The sequence below is a fragment of the Malaya genurostris genome, chromosome 3 (genome assembly GCF_030247185.1).
Source record: "Malaya genurostris strain Urasoe2022 chromosome 3, Malgen_1.1, whole genome shotgun sequence".
Lineage (NCBI taxonomy): Eukaryota > Metazoa > Arthropoda > Insecta > Diptera > Culicidae > Malaya > Malaya genurostris.
This window is the reverse complement of record NC_080572.1, coordinates 242,800,209-242,818,085: the sequence shown is the minus strand read 5'-3', so window position 1 is coordinate 242,818,085 and position 17,877 is coordinate 242,800,209. Positions and strand designations below refer to the sequence as shown.

At 37.1% G+C, this 17,877-nt stretch overlaps 1 protein-coding gene across 2 annotated transcripts in view; it reads left to right on the top strand.

The window, feature by feature from the left end:
- The window catches only part of LOC131438854 (mediator of RNA polymerase II transcription subunit 13), a 138,156-nt gene that overhangs the window by 75,708 nt on the left and 44,571 nt on the right, over positions 1 to 17,877 (top strand). For both annotated transcript variants that reach the window (XM_058609191.1, XM_058609190.1), the window contains exon 3: positions 15,561 to 15,645. In XM_058609191.1, the coding sequence (XP_058465174.1) occupies positions 15,561 to 15,645 (85 nt within the window). The remainder of the gene's footprint in view (positions 1 to 15,560; positions 15,646 to 17,877) is intronic.

Here is a 17,877-nt window from a genome sequence, read left to right as displayed (position 1 = left end):
TGTGACGTCATGTAAGCGTCACTTCAGTTCTAAGATAATCTTCCAAACTCGTGCGTCGTGTGTCTGTGTGTGCGTGCGTTCATGATAACGACGATGGTGGTGATGATAATAACGATAACGATCCATTTAAATTATTCAGTGATTCCAAGAATTTGACGATCCGTTAAGAGTCCGGTTGAACAGTTATGGTGTATGGGTTTTTCAGCAATTTTTTCGCTCGTCAGGAGAGCAAAAACCTTGAAAACTTTGGCTGGAACCACTTTCTTCCCTTTATCGATGCTGTTATAGTCCACTGTAAATTGCACTATATTAATCGTTTCTCTCCTAGGCCTTTTCTCAGTCTCATTATTACGTACTGGTGCTTCGATCTGTGTGCGACCTCCTTTCCAGTACCCGTATACAACATTGCTTTATCGATGGAGCGAACCGCTCGGTCGATGATTGGAGGAGAGGAGACGAACACTGCTTGAGGCTACTATCTCCCATCTTGTTGCCTCCCCTCCCCACTCATATCAAACGATTGACTGTTGTTATGCTCTCGCGCGCTCCGGTTTTGTCGTCGTCGTCGTCGTTGTGTGGCGGCTCTTGCGACGTAATGTTTGTACTAATATGTGGGCTCGGTCATGTCCGCTGTGTGCGGTGTGGGGAACACGTTTTTTCAAGTCAACTTCAGCTGTGTGAAGTTAATGTGGAAAGAATGTATAATTTTCCATCTATGACGAGTTTTGTTCTTGTGGTATGGTGCATGTGATACGGTGCTGCCAAACGATTTATTTGTTGTTCGAAAATCAACCTAGCAGCTGAAACATTTGTTTTTAGTTCTCTATTTACGTTTCGTCTTCAACTAATCATCGCATAACAGTCTATTTCGAATTGTTATGCCATCCCCTAGCAGTTCAACATAAATCGCTAAGCAGACATGAAGTTCAAACTGTACTTGAGTTACCACTTTTCCAAAATAAATCGTCCGGCGTCGTCTCTACTGACGTGCCGAATGTATTTTTTGCATCTACAGATTAAAGATTGGTTTGTGAATCAAATTCAAAGATTAAATAACTGTCACTATCGTTTCCGGATATATGCCTGTTATACCAGTATGAAGTGAGCGTTAATTTTGAGTGTAAATTAGAAGTTCAAGGGTGAATACACGTAGAAATGTGATCAGGTTATGAACACTTACAGTTCAGTTAATTTTGTATCAATTATTAAAAGTATTTCACATTTTGATTGGAAACATTTCTAAGTTTCGATTTGAATGTATCAAGCCTTTTGTATTTTTCTGGATTTCCCTAACGAAGACGATGATTTTATTTATTTTATTTTTATTTTATTTATTTTATGTTGGGGAGCAGGGAAAAGCCCGATGGAGATGAAATATAGCAATCTCTCTCCAGTAGGCATAAAACCTCCTCATCTTTTGTATCAACAGATTACAATGATCCAAGAGATACATTTACGTTCAAAACTAACAATTAAAACTCACAGTTAAAGCTAAACCACTAACTCTATAACTAGTTGATGACACAATATTACAGCATTACAGAGCAGCTTCCTTGAAAGGCTAGAATAGAAAAGAAAAGCGGATATAAAGATGGAAGAAGAAGGTTAGTTGAGGGAGTAGTGAGTGAGCGTGGACGAACGACGGGGTTAGAACCGGCATGTAGATCTAGTTAGTGAACAAAAAGATGGTGGAAGACGGAGAAAATGAGATGGAGGACGAACAGGTTAGCTTCGGCGAATCTGATTAGTTTCCAATGAAGATGGTGAACATTTATTTACTGGATAGTTAAGGAATCGTTGAATAAGCGTTTTATCGCATTACGCGAGAGATGAAAATCAAAGACCTGCGAGCAACTGTTAAACAAACGACACATACTGAGAAACGGTTCATTATATCCGTAGTTAGTTCTACCACGAGGGATTCGTAAAAATGGATGTGAACGAAGATTGCGACGATGGATGTCAAAGTTGACCAATCGTAGGAGATTAGGACAATAAATATGTGATTGTATTAAATCAGCGATGGAAACAGCCTTGTAGACGATTCTACGAATAAACAGCGGCTCCAGTTCGATCAGTCGGCAACGATCATTATAACTTGGAAAGTTTAATGGGTCTCTCCATGGTAGATTTCGGAGAGCAAACCTAATGAATTTGCGTTGAACAGCTTCAATGCGATCAATATCAGCTTGATAATGAGGTAACCAAACGACAGCCGCATATTCAAGCGATGATCGAACTAGTGCACAATAAAGAGTTTTCAAGCAGTGTATGTTAGCGAATTTTTTGGTAATTCCAAATATGTAACCTAAGAGTTTCGATGCCTTCAAAATCACGTAGTCAATATGATTCTTAAAATTAAGTTTATCATCAATTAAGGTTTTGAAGGAGTAAGCGATTTATCAGCTGGGAAGCTTCGCTCTGACTGGTCAGTCAATGCAAAAGCGAAATTGTGGAAGCACTCGAATCTATAAAAATATAAGCGGCTGAGGCCAGTGTGTTTTTGGGCGTTTTAGAGAGCTATTTTCACGCTTCAAATCTGATTTTCTCAGAAACGGTGACGAATATAAAAAAACCCAACTGTCAATCTCTTAGAAAATTAGTTCAGATTATTCTGTGAAATTTCAGAATGATTCATTGACTTTAGCGGTCGGGAAAGTTTTTTGTCTGAAGGAAGAATTACATAGCTGAAAAACGCCGTCTTTCAACTTGTTCATTGAATATCACGCCTTCAAAAGCAGGGATCAAAAATCTATCCTGACAATGTCTAGCTCATTCAATTTAGATGCGATTAGTGCATAAAAACATATATGTTGTCGCGATAAAAATGAAGTGAATGTTATTTTTGTGAAGGTAAGTCGATTACTATGGCGGCGCCATTGTTTGCTGCTCCAGTTCCCTGGTAACGTAACGAAACATGATAGAGAAATAAAATCGGCTCAAAAAGGCTGCCAAACAAGCGGAAGCTTTATTGAATTTTATGTGATGTAGTCAAACTTGTAACCGAAAATGTCAAAACTTTCTTGGCCACCCGGCCACATCGAGAGTCATTTTGCACATTTGCGAGAGAGCATGGAGAGAAATGTAGTACTCAAAGCGAGCCATGCGGTGGTTATATGCGACCTACTAGTCTCAGTCCTTAAGCTTCAGTCTCACATGAAACATGACAGAGGAAGGTTGCTGATAGCAAAGCATCATACAAAGCGCTATTTGAATCTTTAATCGGTTTGCTTTGATGTTAAGTGTCATGCGAGTTTGGATGAAATGCTTTGTTATATCGTTTCCGTCTGAGAAATCTGCAACTACCCAACAATTTTACAATTTTGAGTGTTTAAGATAAATTTCTAATTTTAATTAGATGAACTCAATTAATAATGAGAAAAAGTTTATGGCTTCAGCCGAAATCGCAGAATGGTAGAACCATAGCGCGACCATAAGTTGCTATGTTACGTATTCACAAGAGTAGCAAATATCAACGCTATAAAAAAACTACATGCATGCAAAACTTGAACTCAAGCTTGGCGAAGAGAGACTTGAATATCGAAATCCGTTACACTAGTAAGCACATAGATATAGTTAAATATGTTTCGGTTATTGATATAATTTCTTCGGATATAAGACAAATACAAATCAAGGCAAACAGAGTCTATGTTCTGGGTTCGCGTGGTCGATGTTAGTTCCTAATATAGATGAATATAAGGAGACCCTCGGGCAATTGCGCATTCAAAAGTATGCCGATTAATTGAACTGTTGGATTGAAAATATCATCATATTTTTGCATCGTATCAACAATGTTGAATTTTGTACTGTGTAAGTGTGAGTGATGATTTGTAGGAAGTATATTTTTTGTTTTCATTTGAAGAAAAGTGTCTCGAAGTCGTATCGAATGCTACCAGAAGCAACGTGCACAAGATAGTTCAAACGATTCAGAGATAATAATCATTATCAATGTAAGGAATGAAGAACGTGGGAGTCTGAAGACGCCGAATGACAAGCGATATTGAATGAAGAGGATTGAACTCCTAGTCAAACGCAAATAGCAAAGCAAAGTCTTAGCATCAGATTCCCTTTGTGGAATTTGGCCTTTCTGTTTCAACAGGCTTCGCAGCCGATTCGTCGCGTACAGAATCATTGCATGGCCATTACTACGATCCTACGGACACTATGAATCCTTCCACGTCGGGGTTCGAACATATGACAACTGGCTTGTAAAACCAGCGCCGTATGCATTGAACCGCCAACCCGGGCTTGCATATAGCAGTAATGTTGAATATTGTACAGTAAACAATTTCTGATCGTTCTAAAGCAGTGGGAAAAGTTCAAAAGTGTGGAAAATGGGTGCCACATGGATTGAATGAAAGACAGATGAAAAACCGAAAAAACACTTGTGAAATGCAATGCAGGGTAGTTTAATTGGCAAAAAAATTTCCCCGCTTAGGAGTTGGTTACGGGCTCGAGTCCCGTCTTTGCGGTAACATTTCCACGGTTTTCATCGAATAATTGCATTCGCATGTAAATTTTCCAATCTATTTTCCCCGTTAGATACTGATCACATTGGAAACCACGTCTTAACAAAGACCAAAACACAAATCGTTTAGATCGATTCGGCAAGAAGGCAGTGCTCTGTGTTTGGTGGGACCAGAAAGATGTGGTGTATCATGAGCTCAATTTAGTTCTTTTATAAAAATACCATTTAACTTTTTGTCTCCATTTAAGTTCTAATTCAATTAAACGCATGGTGCATAACTAAAGGGTGATTTTTTAAGAGCTTGAGAACTTTTTTAAACAATAAAACGCATAAAATTTGCAAAATCTCATCGGTTCTTTATTTTAAACGTTAGATTGGTACATGACATTTACTTTTTGAAGATAATTTCATTTAAATGTTGACCGCGGCTGCGTCTTAGGTGGTCCATTCGGAAAGTCCAATTTTGGGCAACTTTTTCGAGCATTTCGGCCGGAATAGCCCGAATTTCTTCGGAAATGTTGTCTTCCAAAGCTGGAATAGTTACTGGCTTATTTCTGTAGACTTTAGACTTGACGTAGCCCCACAAAAAATAGTCTAAAGGCGTCAAATCGCATGATCTTGGTGGCCAACTTACCGGTCCATTTCTTGAGATGAATTGTTCTCCGAAGTTTTCCCTCAAAATGGCCATAGAATCGCGAGCTGTGTGGCATGTAGCGCCATCTTGTTGAAACCACATGTCTACCAAGTTCAGTTCTTCCATTTTTGGCAACAAAAAGTTTGTTAGCATCGAACGATAGCGATCGCCATTCACTGTAACGTTGCGTCCAACAGCATCTTTGAAAAAATACGGTCCAATGATTCCACCAGCGTACAAACCACACCAAACAGTGCATTTTTCGGGATGCATGGGCAGTTCTTGAACGGCTTCTGGTTGCTCTTCACTCCAAATGCGGCAATTTTGCTTATTTACGTAGCCATTCAACCAGAAATGAGCCTCATCGCTGAACAAAATTTGTCGATAAAAAAGCGGATTTTCCGAATGGACCACCTAAGACGCAGCCGCGGTCAACATTTAAATGAAATTATCTTCAAAAAGTAAATGTCATGTACCAATCTAACGTTTAAAATAAAGAACCGATGAGATTTTGCAAATTTTATGCGTTTTATTGTTTAAAAAAGTTCTCAAGCTCTTAAAAAATCACCCTTTACTAGAATTAAGCACCATGCGTTTTCTTGTAATAGTGCTTCAATCGAAACGCATAGTTGATTCATTATCTTTTCGTTTCGTCTTAGTCTCGTCAGTGCAAAACAGTTCATTTGGAACTGTTATGCCACCTGCAGTTTAACACAAACCGCTAGGCAGACATAAAGTTATTGCTATTTACAATACACTTATAATTTCTTAGACTCGTCAGTGCATAAGTTCAGTTCAACATAAACTGTTATGCACTGACGAGTCTAAGACTATTATGTACCCTAACACAAATGAAGTTAATCCCTAAATGCATGGTTGATTTGTGATGTTTTTTAGAAAAAAAAACCGCAATGGTCATCCACATTTTCAAAAACTAAAAACCGAAGCACTGGAATGCGTTAAAAATTATTGATTTATTACTAAAAAATCCAGAGTGATACCAAAATCGGAAGTACATCTGCCTAGCGGTTTATGTTGAACCGCCAGGTCGCGCTAGCAGTTCAACATAAACTGCTACGCACTGAAGAGTCAAAGACGAAATGTAAAATCGATTTTTCTAGGATTTTTTTCATTCAGGAAATACATCTAAAAAAACTTCGAATAAAATTGAAAACCTTGCCGACAGTACCTACCAGTAACATTCCTGATTTTAATCAAAATTTTCGGTGAAGCGGTGACTTCAAAACTAAAATAAAATAAAAATCAATAGAACCACCCTAGCTCCGCCAATATGACAGCTCCAGTCCAAGGTTTTTCAAATGTGGTATAACAATATGAATTTTCTTTGTGGGCAGATTTTACATACTTATTCTTTGCATCGGCCATAGTTTTTCGCATCACTAAAAAAAAACAAAAGCTATAGGGGAATGCGAGACAAAGTGGGGACCCTAATTGTTAACGCATTTTTTACATATTGTAGAATTAAATGATAAAATTATAGCTTATCCTAGATCGTGAAGTAGCAATAAAAAAATATACTGGGGGTAAAATTCAATAATCTGTCAATATTATAATCTATATGCAACCCACCTGTGCCCTCGTTTCGCCTTCAAAGAGGGACTAAGTGGGAAATTGAGAAAAGCCATGGACAAAGTTATTGTTTCTAATGAATGTTATGTTACATAAAGATAAAAATATAAGAGGTAACTTAATTTTTAAATCTGAATCAAGTGTGACGAGCGTTACGATTCCCTTACTTAAAATGTTTTAGTGGTCGACTTCAACCTCTTTCTTCAACCATCGAAGCGTTGAGTGTTGGCCTGCTTCGTCTTTGTTTAGGTTAGGTCACAAGGTTAAGTAAGTTAGGTACAAAATTTGTGACAAAAAGACACTTTGGATCACCCCGCTTTGCCCCAAATGCACGTTTGCAATTAAATCAAAAATATACTTTAGAGTATAATGTCCCATACGATTTATTGATGAATGTTGGGTCGGTAATCGTGAACCAGTAGGCTCAGTAATAATGCAATTCTATTGACCCTTCGGTAATAAGCGTCGGCAAACTCCGGCCATGGAAACAAAAAAGTTAGAAAGGAAGTAAACATAAATTTACATTCAGCTCATAATGATTTCTTGCTTCAATTGACTTTAATGCTTCGTGGGATGAGACAATAACAAATTATATAAATTCTAAGTAATTCTTATTTTAAGCATTACTGGATATGCAGCAAAATTGTTCAATATCGTTCATACTGTAACTTGATATTTTTTTCAAATATAAACGAGCATTGTTATAGTTATGACGCATGTAGCCATCAGACGCTTGTTGTTTAGCTTCAAATGACTGAATCGCAAACCACTCTATCTTGAGTTTATCTTTGATTAAATATGCATTATTTGATGAAAAATAAATATAACTGTTCGGTTCTACGCTAAAATGTAGCGAAGTGAAGAATTTGCTTCAATATCATCTGAATAGTGCAGGTGCAAAATAATAATGCGATTACTTGCTTCTGTTTTACTAGTCTGTAAAACGGGTAATACAGGCTAGAGTCTTGGTTAGCTTTCCACAACTCTGTAATGCGTGATCAGAATGTGTTTCAACGTCTAAAATTACATCACGCCACTTTTCAACAAAGTTCATACTGTCTGTGGTAGATGGCGCCGCAGTGAAATACGGGACTTATCGACAACCCACTGCTTTTCCCCACATTCCCCTATTAAATATGTATTGTTTTTGCAAAGTTCTTTGTTCTTGAACTTAATTTCATTGTATATTTCTATTCGGTGGTAAACCCATGTATAATATTCCGAGTATTATTTACCGAATACTGCTACTACTAAATCTGGCAATACTGTTAAGTATTATTTGAATTTGAAACCAGTATCAAATCACAGTAACCCATCAAACAACCGAAAAGCGGTATATGATTGACTAACAATCCAAGACAAAAAAACGAAATGTTTTTTTTTTTCGTTTTTCGCTACTCACCACTAAACAAAAACATTGCGGGAAACGTAGAAAAGCGTTTATTTGAAATTAGTGGTAATGTTCCATTTTTAATCTATCACTGTGTAACCACACAAACACAGGTGCCGGCGGCATTTCATCGGTGGTGTTAGTGCGTCGCACACTTCGATACAGTGCGATACGAAATCGGTCTGTTGTTGACGAAAATTTGAAGGGATTTTGACGTTTCACTGCGGTGGTATTCGTAATGTTACCGAAAGTGGTGGGTGTTTGTATTCCCCACCGCACGCGCGCGTGTGTGTGTGTTTAGGTATGTTGGTCCCGCTATTACTTTCCCATCAGTCGTTTTTTTTCTGCTCTCTACGCCACAGCACGATGTGACGGGTTGCGGTTGCCCCAACGGCATGCAGCAGCCGATTGCTTGTGTGTACATTTTTTATTAGCATTTAATTGAACGTAATGAAATTGTGTTATTATTTATACCTATAAACGCGCGGAAGCCAGTTTGGCCTTTTCGTGCAGTTAGGGGTGTTAAGAGGCAGAATAGCAGCGATGGCGCGGGTTGGGGAGCGTTGATTTCACACTAAGGACCTGAATGATTCCGCGACATTGAAACGGGAACTCATCCAATTCATGGAATTTCAAGAATGATTACATGAGTGGTCTTCCAAGGCAGACGAAAAGGAAACAGGCCAACGCGACGAACGGAAGACCACCCCGTTTCTCCCCGGCTCAGCCAACACGTCACACAACAAGTGGAGCAATGTTTGTATTCTCATTTGCCTCTGTATTGTAGTTCGATCGATGGAAGGTTGGTTGAGTAGGCGGCCGTTTTCGTTGGTTACCGTGGTACGATGCTGCAGAGAGACCTTACCTTACTTAGACTATGAGGTGTGTATAGCTACTACCAGCAGAAGAAGACAGTGTGGTGAATATACACGAACTAGGAATTGGTGGAGACAGGGGAACAAACCGAATTCCGGCAAGGAGACTTTGATGATGGACGTTTTTCCGCTGGTGATGCATATATGCTGTACTCCGTGCTCCGCATCGAAACCACGCCCATTGAATAAGGAGCGGACGTTTCGCTGAATTCGAAGCTCCTATGACAGCGGATAGTATGGATAAAAGTATTCGAAGGGACAGGTACATGGTGTTTTGTTTGTTTACGCACTTGTTTATGGGATTTGAAATTTGCTGATTAATGTTCACTACAGTGAACATCGTTTCTGCTTGGGAAATTGTAAAATTAAACACAAACAACATTCGATACAAGTCGAACTGAACACAAAACATTAAAGATGTAATGGAATTTCCTGATTTCAGTTAGTGGCATTCGTTGTCTTGTTGTTCGTCAGTGAGCCAGCAAATGTAAACGGTTTTACACGAGCCGAGTATGTCGGAAATCAAAGTAAAACAAGCATTTTTTTATTCGACGAATTACGGAACAGTCGATAAAGTCGATGACTTTCTAAGGCAAGGCACACATAAACAGTGGTAATCAAGAATGATGATTATTTTTTTCAATAACTGGAATGGCAATTCGAAGGAACATTTCAATCCTGTTTTTAATATAAAAGTAATTTTGCATGCAGTTCGAATTTTTTTTTATTTACTTGTCAAATTTACTCCGCACAACTTTCATTTTCACTTCACTTTTGACACCGGTTGAAAGCATCATTAGGTAATGGATGAAATCACTTACCTTCAAAGCAGTACAGCAAAAGCACGTGCCAGTGATCAGTAGGTTTAGTTGTTTGACACAAATCAGAAATTTTGCATAGTCATCCAGGGGGCTGAGTTTTGTTCGTATGTTCGTAGCCCCGTTCCTGTTCCTATTACCCACTATGGTAGGACGTATCGCACGAGCCGATATACAATCATCGCAAAAAGGAATTTCTGATGGGATTTTCAAGGTACTCACCTCCTTGTTAGGCCAAAAATTTGTTTTCATGAGTAGACTGATTAAGGTCGCATTCTTTTTTTTTCTTCATAAATACGTTTATTTCATAGGCAATATACATAAGTTTTTCTTCGCCGTGGCATCTACAATACATAGTACTTTAAACCTAATACATTTCGAATATCCTATTAGTATGTTGGTATTCATTAGTTAATCTAAACACTGTTTTTATCAAGCGAGTTGCTATTATAAATTACATTAAATGAAATACATTTATTTTGTACATGATCTTATAACTATTTAGGTCGCATTCTTGGGGCCATGGAAAACTGTCAGTGTCGCAAATACTGTGATGTCGACCGAAAAGTCCATAAATTTAGAACCATTCCAAAGATACTTAAACACTCGAAGTTGTGTAAAAGAAAGATATCCCAAGAAATTATGATTCGCTTAAGGGGAGCTTCTTCTGTAAACGAGTGGTTTCGTTCCTTAATTTCGAGCAAAAAAGTGGATCAAAACAAAGCGGTCAATCTGTTCTTTTGTTATCGTGTACACCAGTTCGAAAAAAACGTGTTTCATTTTAAGTAATCATGTCTCAGGAACAATTCATCAGGGCAATTTTTGAAAAGACGTCCCATCGTAAATAAGACGTAAAAAACCGTCCTCAAGGTCTATTGTTACTGACTTCATAAAGAGCATTATTCGACCTTCAGTAATTGAAATTAAAATTTTGCTGAAGGAAAAACTGCATCTTGACATAAAAACGGTACAAGAGCTGCAGTTAAACAAATCTGATAATGCAATATTCGTACATTTTTTCCCCAAATGCGAAGCAGAAGTTGGTAAATTTTCTCTAGTAGATGACATAGCCTACTGGAGTATAACAGTGTGAAGGCGGTGCATTAAGTATGTGTTGGAAGAGGTCGTCTACTCTTTCTTATTAGCTTTTCGAGCTCCTATTCAAATCGCTGATGACATACGAGAATCAACAGGGCACATGCCAGTACTGTAGAAAGTCTACTCACTTTGGTAGGCCTTTCGAGGAATCGTACAAACAACACTCAAGGTTATCGATAGTTTTATGAAACCGGCTTGAAGCAACCTCAGTACTTCTAGAACTAAAATTGACAACAATAAAATTCTATAACAAGGTACCTCAGTTACAGGCTAGAAACTATCCACAATTCAAAAGTAAATAAAGAGGGTCTTACTAAGTTTCGTTTTTTCGGTTCTTTAGGTTCACTTCTGTGCAAAAAATGTGTTGAAATTAGTATTAATTTAACGTCTGTTTTGTGGTTTATGTTGAACCGTTTGGTGTCGTTAGCAGCTAATAAACAGCTATCTAGCTAATAAACATCTACTGCTAATGTACTTATAAGTTGAAAATGGAATGTTTTTTGTTTAATTTTGAGTTTTCTGTGGAACGCTGTCTTATTTTTTTGACTTATACAAAAACTACAACAAAACTTGTACACCAGTTTGAAAAATATGTTCCACTTTGAGCAATCATATCTCAGGAACAACTCGATATTTTTACATAAATCTTACACAATAGCAATCTCAAGTAAAGAATAGCAATTGCATAAAAATTTAAATCGTCAATAATCCGTAGTAGTCACAGTTTACCGACTGATGAGTAAAAGCCCTTCACGCAATCTTACCTGCGCATAAGGTTAGAGTTTTTCAAAAAATAAGTTAAAAACACTGTGACCAAAATGAAAAATGAACAGAATAATTGTGAGATCGAATGAAAGCTAGTGTTTATTTCCTCAGGTAATCCTCTAGTTCATCGTTTAACTGGTAATGTAAAGTTTAATTTTGATTCCGCAGCTGCAAATCGATTGTCTTGTAATTGATTTCCGGGCAAGTTCTTCAGCGAAAACGAATTAAAATTAGGTTACTTGGAGGATATTCTTCTTTGTGCTTAGAGCAAAGTTTCGTCTTCGCCCGTTTGTTTTCAACCGTTCATACTGAACTACTGATGCCACTTAGCAATTTATCATGAATCACTAAGCAGATGTTAACATTAAACTCTACATGAGGAACAGCTCTATCTAGATTGTGTTGTGACCCAACGCATTAGAGTTCTCTGAGATTATCCTCGTATACTGTGATCAGATGATATTTTTGTTCGGAAGCCTGCCTGCAATCCATATTGGTATAACTCCATACGCTCATTTTTGCGTTGACCGAAGAATGAAAATTTGGTTTATTATTCAAAAAACATCACAAAAACCCTGTAGCCTTTCACCTCACGAACACTCTTTTCAGTATCAACATTTTCACATGAAAATAATAATGAAATCCGAAAAATACTTTCATACACTGGATATTAGATAAATTAATAAATTTATCGCCCAAAAACAAATGTGATTGAAGCAAAAAATAGAAGTTGTCCAGGCTCTGTTTTACTATTTTTATTACAATTAGTCAAGAATGAGGCAGTGAGAAGGGTGATGGCGGAACTGCTCTAGAGGGTCATATTCTAAATAGAAACCTATGACAGCACTGACTGAGTCGATGACGAAACCTAAAGTATATTAAAATGGCAAAGGTAATCTTTTTAATAATCAAACTCAAACTTATTTTCGCCGATGAATCGCCTAGAAACTGACGATCTGGCATGAAATTTTCTACTGCAGACTCAAAGCCAACTTGTTATAACGAATTAAACGATGGACTGAAGCAGTGTTTCTTCAACTCTCCCAGTCACTGCAGGAGCGATGCAAACCCTTATTGGGCCTCATCTCGAACTGTCGCGTACTGGGGGTCGATGCCGACCCGTTTGGAAATCACTGGACAAGACCCTGTTGGGAGGGAAGCTTGAGGAATAAAAATACACTCTCATTACGAAAATGCTGCAATATCAGGAAATTCTACAATGTTTTCGCGACTATATGGTGCATAAGGATATCGATTCACCATATTGCCGTTATTTCGCCCAATCGAAACGTATAGAACTGCAACGACTTGATGTTGATAGAAATTGGTCGCAGAATTCAGTTGAGTTGACCACTCCAGTGTGCGACAGATAATGGTGGGAATTCAAAAAAAAAAAAAAAACTCTGCGAGTTCAATAGAATTGAAGCACAATTATTTGATCTAGTTTTACTAGTCCAGACTCTGAATGTAACTGACGTTTTGTAAGCAATGTAGAATATATTATATTCATTCGGGATATTTCGGTTTTAAATTTCAGAAGCGCCAAAAGAGTTACAATAATACTTTTTTTCTGACAGAAATGCTACTGGATTTGGTAATTCCATGTGAGTCTTCTCTTAACCGTTGTGCACTCGAAAAAAAAAACACCTTTAACCACCCGAATGGGTACCCGGGTACCCATTTTTTTAAATCGCTGTAAGTTGAGCATTTTTCAACCGATTGAAGTAATTTTAGCACTGTTGGATTCAGGAACTTAAGCTCTTTGGGATTGGTACCCATAAAGATGGACATGGTGCTCCTGGTTCCCAGGAACCCGGATATCCTAAATGAGTTCCGACATCGAGGCATTTATACACGGATTTCACGTATTTTTGTAATCTTATCTAAGAATTGCTATATGAAATCAAGTGCTATGCTGAGTTGTTATGTTTATATATTTCAGGGGGCATCCGTTATGTACGTAACATAAAATTTTGAATTTTTCTACCACTCCTTTCCCCCTTTGTCGAGCATTTCTCAATCTTTTCACCATGTATTGTCACGTATTTTTGAAACCTCTCCCCCCTAAACGCGTGACGTACTTTATGTATGTTCCCTTATATACTTCACTTTCTTATCTTCAGTTTGAAAATTATTATGTACTTCAGGCCTATTGCGAGGAGCACGCAATACAATTTTTAATTCTGGCAACAAACATTTCGAAACATCACGAAGTTACTTCCCAAACAGTTTCGTTCTCATTTATATTTCCTTTTTTTCGTTCTATGAGAGTAAGTCCAGAATAGGCCAACTACCCTTTAGATGACGTCATTTTTCTACAAAAGGTTCATTTTGGTACGGCCTTTCTCAAATAGCTGGTTTGGAAAAGTTTCAAATTAGTAAATGACATTTATGGTGGAAAACACAAGTGTCGGAACATTCTACGGAAATCCGGATTAACGGGAACCAGAAGAACCTACTACAGCAATATACACGGCCATCGAAAAGTGGATAAATTTCTGAATTTACCCGTACTGAAAAAATTCAAATCGGATGGAATTTGCCTTAGTTACAAGCATTTTTATTTGTGGGTACCCGGGTACCCATTCGGGTGTTTACGTAATAAAAAAAATTTGAGCCCCCCCATTCGACCCCCCTTACTGTAAAATGAAAAGTCAAAGCATGAGAAGTTATGGTCCAACTAGTTCTTGGAATTGACCGAATTGCAGAATCTTAGTTTAAACCTAACTCAGAAATTTCTTATTTTGAAATTCGAAAAGGTACCCGGGTACCCATTCGAGTGCATAAGGGTTAAAAATAACGCAACAGGAGTGAGACTAAAAATTAAACTACGTACCGGCCGTGCAAAGTCAGAACATGTACAAAATTCTGCACAAAAGGGGTTGCTTTCTGAGTTCTTTTTCATCACCTCCAGAGTAATTAAATTTGCAAGGAAATTTTCCTGAATAGAAAAAAGTTCGAGTCACATCTCTAAGTATTATTTCCCAAATTATCATTTCTTTTCCTAGTAAGTTTTTCCTTGTATACTGCGTTAAATCAAAATATGACTTTTTGATTCTCCAATTTTTCTTTGAGAGACTATCAAATAAGCTAGCAGAGCCGGTTCATCATCAAACAACAGTTTTTTCTTTCTTCGCTGGGGATCATATATTCTACTAGTATTGTACCACACTTCAATTTTTGTGGAGGGTCCAAGAAGTAAAAAATATATTTTCTTCTTACTCTTATCTTGATTATCCAGGAAAACACGACATTATTTATGATTTCTTCATCTATGGCAAGATAAATATTTGTTAATCAGTTTCAAATTTTGATATTTGTTCAGGTGATAAATTACTGTGAGGTTAATTACTACTCTAATTGAACTAATATTAATTAGAGCTCAATGCTTTTCATTTCTTGTATGAAGGAATTCTGTTTTTGATGTCTCTATCTCCGTGGTTTTCAACTTTCTGATTAACGTTTACCCATAATTTTAATTGTAATCTAATGGACTGTTAGGACACAGACATTTTTAGGTTCAGTTAGAGGTAGCTTAGAGCTGCTATGTTTAGAAGTCGATATCATTTCAATCAAACTGCAATATCCTGTTGCACATTATTGTACAATCAGAATTAACTACACAACAAATGTTTGCTTGTGATTTATAAACCTATAACTAGGGTTGCTTCATCAAACACCATCGATCCACAATTAGCTCACTGTTGACTGTTTGACTCAACGGTATTTCGATACGACAAAACAATAAAACAATCAACCTGTTTGCCGCCGTAATTGAATCAACCGCATAAATTATATCGCGTACCGCATCTGTTGTCTGGTGTGCGCGAGAATTATAACGCATTTTTCTTTTCGAACAGCACTATATCATCGACACATTTACTAACCATGTGTTTTCTATCTCTTTGTTTTGTTTTTGCAGAAGGCGACAAAGGCTCCTGGGAGGCTGGTCTATCATACGAATGTCGGTCGCTGCTGTTCAAGGCGTTGCATAATCTCATAGAACGGTAGGTAGCATCAAATCAAAATGTTTTAGTACTTTCTGCGGGGTCGTCGGATCACCATGTGGATATTCGGATGCTACTTAAAAAACAAATTGAAAGGAAAAATCTCTGAAATGCTTAAATTTAAACCTTTTTATCGAGAAATACCTGCTAAAAAATCTATATTAATTTTTATAAATAACAACAATCTTAAATCACAGCGAAGAGCATTCATTTTATAGGTACGTAGTAGAACAATCAAGAAAAACTAATATAAATAAGAGTATTTCACACAACGGTTGTTTTCAATCAATCATCTAAATAGTCATTTTTTTACTTTTTATCCTTCACGATGCATCAATCTGACACAAATTACTCAAATTCTGCAAAGCACAAATTACGCATTACCTTTCAAATCCCCATTTGTTTCATCTCGAACGACAGGAATAGAGTTCAATAGTTCACAAGGTAATAATTCTCAAATGTCATCACTCGGAAAACGATAGAAGTATGGAGTTGATGAATGTGGATAGTGAGATCACACAGCAAACGAGATTATAAAATAAAACCTCACTGGCCTTGAAAAGTGTACAAGTTCGGTATTATGATTCGTCCGGGTTGCTTCTGGAAAGTGGAATTCCGCACATCGCCAGAGTAACTCAACAGAAGAGCAATTCCACCGATTCTGCATCTGGGAGATACTATTAGCAAATATTATGGTATCCTAATCAATCATATATATTTCGTTCCCCGTTGGGAGCAAAATTGCCGATTTTCCACCACAAAAAATTGAAATTAATCCTTTCGTTTGCATTATCTCAAATTTCGCCACTTAACTGTGCTCTTCATGAACATGAAATCTCAGATACCATATTGAAGTTTTATGGTGGTTCTATTGATTTTCATTTTATTAAAATTTTGAAGCAACCGCCCCACCGATTTTTTTAAAGTAATCAGGAATGTTGTCAGAGTAGCTCAATTGAAGAGTCGTGACATTGCTCCCTGATTCGCTTCTGGAGATACTATTATCTAAGCTTAATATTCGTTATATCAATATATTTCAGAATGTTTCTCGTTGGATATTGAGCAAAAAAAGCCAATTTTTCACTACAACAAAAATTTAGATCCAATTGATATTATTTGCATTATATCAAATCTTTCCACTTAACTGTGCTCCTAATGAACAAGAAATCTCGGATACCACATTGAAGGTGTTATGGTGGTTCTATTGATTTTCATTTTATTTGAATTTTGAAGCAAGCGCTCCACTGAAATTGCTTCAAATAATCGCGAATGTTCTGGCATTGTCAGAAAGGTTTACAATTTTTTGGAGATGTATTTCTTGCATTAAAAATACTCGATAATTTCGAAGCATATTTTTTCACACTTTCGCATAATTTGAAACATTTTTTTCCACACTGCCGATTTTGGTACGACTCTTTTTAAAATGAATAAATAAATTTTGGGCGCGTTTAAGGGCTTCGGCTTTATCTTTTTTCGGCCATAATATTTGATTAAAAAAATTATCGATCAGCCATGCGTTTTCTTATAGTAGAAATTTCATGGAGACGCATGGTTTTTTTTTTTTTTTTTTTTTTTTTTGCCCACCACACTCCCCCACACCAAAAAGCTTCAATTTGAAGCCCCCTGGTAGTGGACGCAACTAGTCTCAGCGGAAAAACAAGAAACAAATAGACACTGGCAATAATAATACTAGAAATACAAATTTAATTTTGATTCAAAGTCCGCTGAGATTCTATTTATTCATGGTTTGATGTGCAATTTATTAAAGTGGAATCCCAGTGGAAAAGATTTCCTTTTAAGGGATCCACAATTTAATTACTACGCTATGTTGGAAAGAAAGTACAAATTAAATTAGGTAATTAGTTATTAATATGAAATACTGTTGACGATAAATACATTACATTATAAAACAAAAAACTAAATTAGCTTAATATCTCGTTCAGTCTGTGCTTAAAATGGTACTTTAGTCTAGCCGCAAATGTGGCACGATTGCTTATTCCTCGCATGTCAGGCGGAAGTGCATTATATTTAGTTGGACCAACAAAAAGGATCCGTCTTTGACCAAGGCTTGTAGCTGCTCGAACACGAAACAAATTGTTACTACGGCGTGTTGTTCTAGAATGGGATATAGTTGGGAACTGTAGGTTATGGTGTACTGTGGATTTATACAAATTATCATGGATGAATAGCAACGTTTGGACATCACATAAGTATGTTATTGGTAAAACATTA